This window comes from Cryptotermes secundus, unplaced genomic scaffold (assembly GCF_002891405.2).
Source record: "Cryptotermes secundus unplaced genomic scaffold, Csec_1.0 scaffold1529, whole genome shotgun sequence".
Taxonomy (NCBI): domain Eukaryota; kingdom Metazoa; phylum Arthropoda; class Insecta; order Blattodea; family Kalotermitidae; genus Cryptotermes; species Cryptotermes secundus.
In genome coordinates, this window is record NW_019739250.1 from 123846 (window position 1) to 127490 (window position 3645).

A 3645-nucleotide genomic window follows, 5' to 3' on the forward strand; every position below is an offset into this window, starting at 1 on the left:
TAAAGTAACATGCTTTATTATTGACAAACCAAATACACCAACTCAATATACAGACCTTTCTTTATTCTTCCACATAATTGCCATTTCTTTGTACACATTTCTCCCAGCATTCTGGGAGTTTGAAAATTCCCCTTCTGCAAAATTCATTCCAGCCATCCGAAGACACTGACGCACTGCTTTCTGAATTGCCTCCCTTGTCTCAAAACGTCCACGCAGCTGATCCTTCACAAATCCGAAAAGATGGTAGTCGGAGGGTGCCAGATCAGGGCTATAGGAGGGGTGTGGAAGAACTTCCCACCCCATCTTTGCAATTGCTCCCAATGTGAGACGAGCGGCATGGAGGCGAGCATTGTCATGCAGGATGATGAAGTTTCGTCCTGGACGTTTATCAAGCAATGCATGACAGAGCTTTTGCAGCGTCTGGACATGACGAGCAGCATTGATGGTTTTCCCAGGTTCCAGGAATTCGGCCAGAATAAACCCCTCTGCATCCCAGAAGACTGTGCCCATCACCTTCACAGCTGATGGCACTGTCATTGCCTTCATTTTTGATGGAGAATGCAAATGGTGCCATTCCATACTCTGCCGTTTCATTTCAGGCTCAAAATGGTGAAACCAGCTTTCGTCACCTGTCACAATACAGAGCAAAAAATCATCGCCTTCGTGTCGATATCTCTGCAGCAGTTCTGAGGTGATGGCTTTTCGCTAACCTTTGTGGTCTTCGGTCAATAACCGCGGGACCCAACGAGCACAAACTTTCCTATAGCCCAAGCTTTCAGTCATCTCCTGTACTGCACTGTGCTCTATTCCAAGTTTTCGGGCTATTGTGTCCACAGTCGCACACCTGTCATCTTGAATGATCTCATCCACTCTTTCCTTGTTGCGTTCAGTTGAGGCTGTTCAAGGACGACCACTCCGAGGCTCATCTTCGATGCTGGTGTTCCCATCTTTAAAATGTTTCACCCATCTTCGAACACTGCTGACACCCATGCACACACTTCCATAAGCACGCTGAAGTCTCTGGTGAATTTCTGCAGCAGGGATTTTCTCTTTCACAGGAAATTCGATGACAGCACGCTGGCAAAATGACATATCGTTTTTGGCCATTTTGTTAGGAGTGATGCTGGTCACGTGATGCAAGCTATTGATGTCACAAGACATTCAAGGTTAACACAACAGCTGGTTCCATCTACCACCATACTCTCTTTCGTCTGCTGTTCCCAGGTTGCATGCAAAAAAAGTTGCTCATGACTTTCTGTATGACCTACGTATATATATATATAAGGTTGCGGGTTCAAGTCCTGAAGAGGTCGTAGGATTTTTTCAATTGACCTAATCCTTCCAGCTGCACTATGGCTCTGGGGTTCACTTAGCCTCTAACAGAAATGAGTACCAGGAATTAATTAAATAATTTTCTTGGAGAGTAAAACGCGGCTGGCGCATAAGGCTGACAACCTTACAGCCATCTTTGAGCCGATTATCTAGATAATGTGGGACCCTGAACTTCTCACAACCCTATGGGCCTTTACAGCCTGGTACAGGGGTAGCTTTACTTTTTTCTTACTTATATACGATATATATATTATATATATATAACCCAAAACACCTATGTCCAAAGTTGAACGGTTACGGAGATAATGGCCCGAGAAGTGTCAAACTTTGACCGGGGTTACACACTTGTTGATTACAAAATACATATTAAAACTGGCAGGAATATGTGGATTCTGTAATGTTAATAATGTACGTAACATCAAACCAACTTGTGAGTGACGGAAAGCCATAAAATTGAAGTACAAAATACTCGCTCGCCATGTCATAATTGTCCTTAGGTTTCCAAGCAGTATACATAACACATGACTGGCGAGCGATGACGTAACGTGCTGACTGCGCGTTCTGGTATGAGCCAACTACATAAGCACGGCTAGGGAGTATCATCGCACTCAAGGACAAACATAGATAAGGGCTCTCAGCTGAGAGGTACAGCGAGGTACAGTGCTTGGACCTGCCAGAAGACCACACTTTTCTTGGGCCATTATCTCCGTAACCGTTCAACTTTGGACATAGGTGTTTTGGGTTATATCAGCATACTTTAACATAAGGAACGCCCTCCCGAAGTTTGGCACATTCCTCCTGGGACACCCTGTATGTATAATATGACAAGTTTAATTGAACTTGTGAGATATATTGCACAAGCATATTCCTGGAGTCCTTTGAATAGTCTGCTCTGCTTTTATTCTTTTATGTTGAATAATTCTTAAATCAATTATTTCTTTCATAGGGATTTAAAACCTCAGAATATTTTATTGGAAGCCAATGGAGTAGCAAAGTTGTGTGATTTTGGTTTTGCTCGTAGTATGAGTGCAGGTACTTACGTCTTAACATCCATCAAGGGTACACCTCTCTATATGGCCCCAGAACTCATAGAAGAGAAACCCTATGATCAGAATGCTGACCTATGGTAAGCACAGAAAGAAAATCACTCTCACATTTTGTGTGAACTATTCTATAGAAACAATGTAAGACTGCTTAACTTTTTGGTTCATGAAATGCAGTGTACTATTGTAAATTCAGATAACTTCACCATTTATAACATAGTGAAAATTTGGTTACTTAAAGAGGACTTAAATTTATTAGTCTGGTAACATCAATGCAAAGTACTATTAAAGTATGCAGCATGTTTTAAAGAATTGAAAACTTATCTTTGGTGCTAACAGGGTTGAACCCCCCCCCCAATGGACGTATTCTGAAGTCAATGATTGTCAGCTGGAAAGTCTTTTCCAGTGATGACTTCTTGGTATACTGTAGAATTTTAGAACATACAAATTTGACTCAGTGTTCTGTGCAGTGAATACTGTAGGTTGTTTCTTTGGAGGTAAAGTGATGGCAGTATAAGCTGACCATGTATCTTCATGATATTTTGCTTAAACACTTCACCGTATGGCCTGAAATATATCTGGTAACATACCAACTTTATCTTGATAGAGCTTAAAGTTTCAAGACAACTGATACCAGGGTCTGCCATTAGGCAGAATCTTCAGCCAGTTCCATCTACCTCCTATACTGACAGCATACCTCCATTTTATCCATTTCTGTCATGTGCTTCAATTACTGCCTGAGTCATTCAAATAATCTCTCACATTCTGGGGATTCTGTAAATGTTTTATAACACAGCATTTTACATTGAAGGGTTGATAAACTTACACCCATCTCCTTGGCTTGATGATCATTCCTTGCTGGCTGGCTGGCTGGCTGCAACTGCTTATTCAGTGTATATTCCATAACCCATCCATTTGCAACCCAAGGATGCACTACATTGTGGTGACTAAGGCACCCATTTAATACCAAAAGTATGTCTAGCAGAAAAATTATTTATGCAGTGGTTAAAGCACTATGCTACAAGTTGGAAGGTCGCGGGTTCAAATACTGATGAGGTCATTGGATTTTTTCAATTGACCCAATCCTTCTGGCCGCACTATGGCCCAGGGGTTCACTCAGCCTCTAACAGAAATGAGTACCAGGTATTAAATAAATAATTTTCCTGGGGGGTAAAGCGCAGCCAGCACGTAAGGCTGACAACCTTACTGCCATCTTTGAGCCGATTGTCTAGATAATGTGGGACCCTCAATGTCTCACAATCCTATGGGC

The 3645-nt window shown here is 42.1% G+C and overlaps 1 protein-coding gene across 4 annotated transcripts in view; it reads left to right on the forward strand.

Moving 5' to 3' along the window:
- The window catches only part of LOC111871906 (serine/threonine-protein kinase fused), an 18140-nt gene that overhangs the window by 8989 nt on the left and 5506 nt on the right, over positions 1-3645 (forward strand). For all 4 annotated transcript variants that reach the window (XM_023865300.2, XM_023865299.2, XM_033754451.1 and 1 more), the window contains one exon: positions 2279-2458. In XM_023865300.2, the coding sequence (XP_023721068.1) occupies positions 2279-2458 (180 nt within the window). The remainder of the gene's footprint in view (positions 1-2278; positions 2459-3645) is intronic.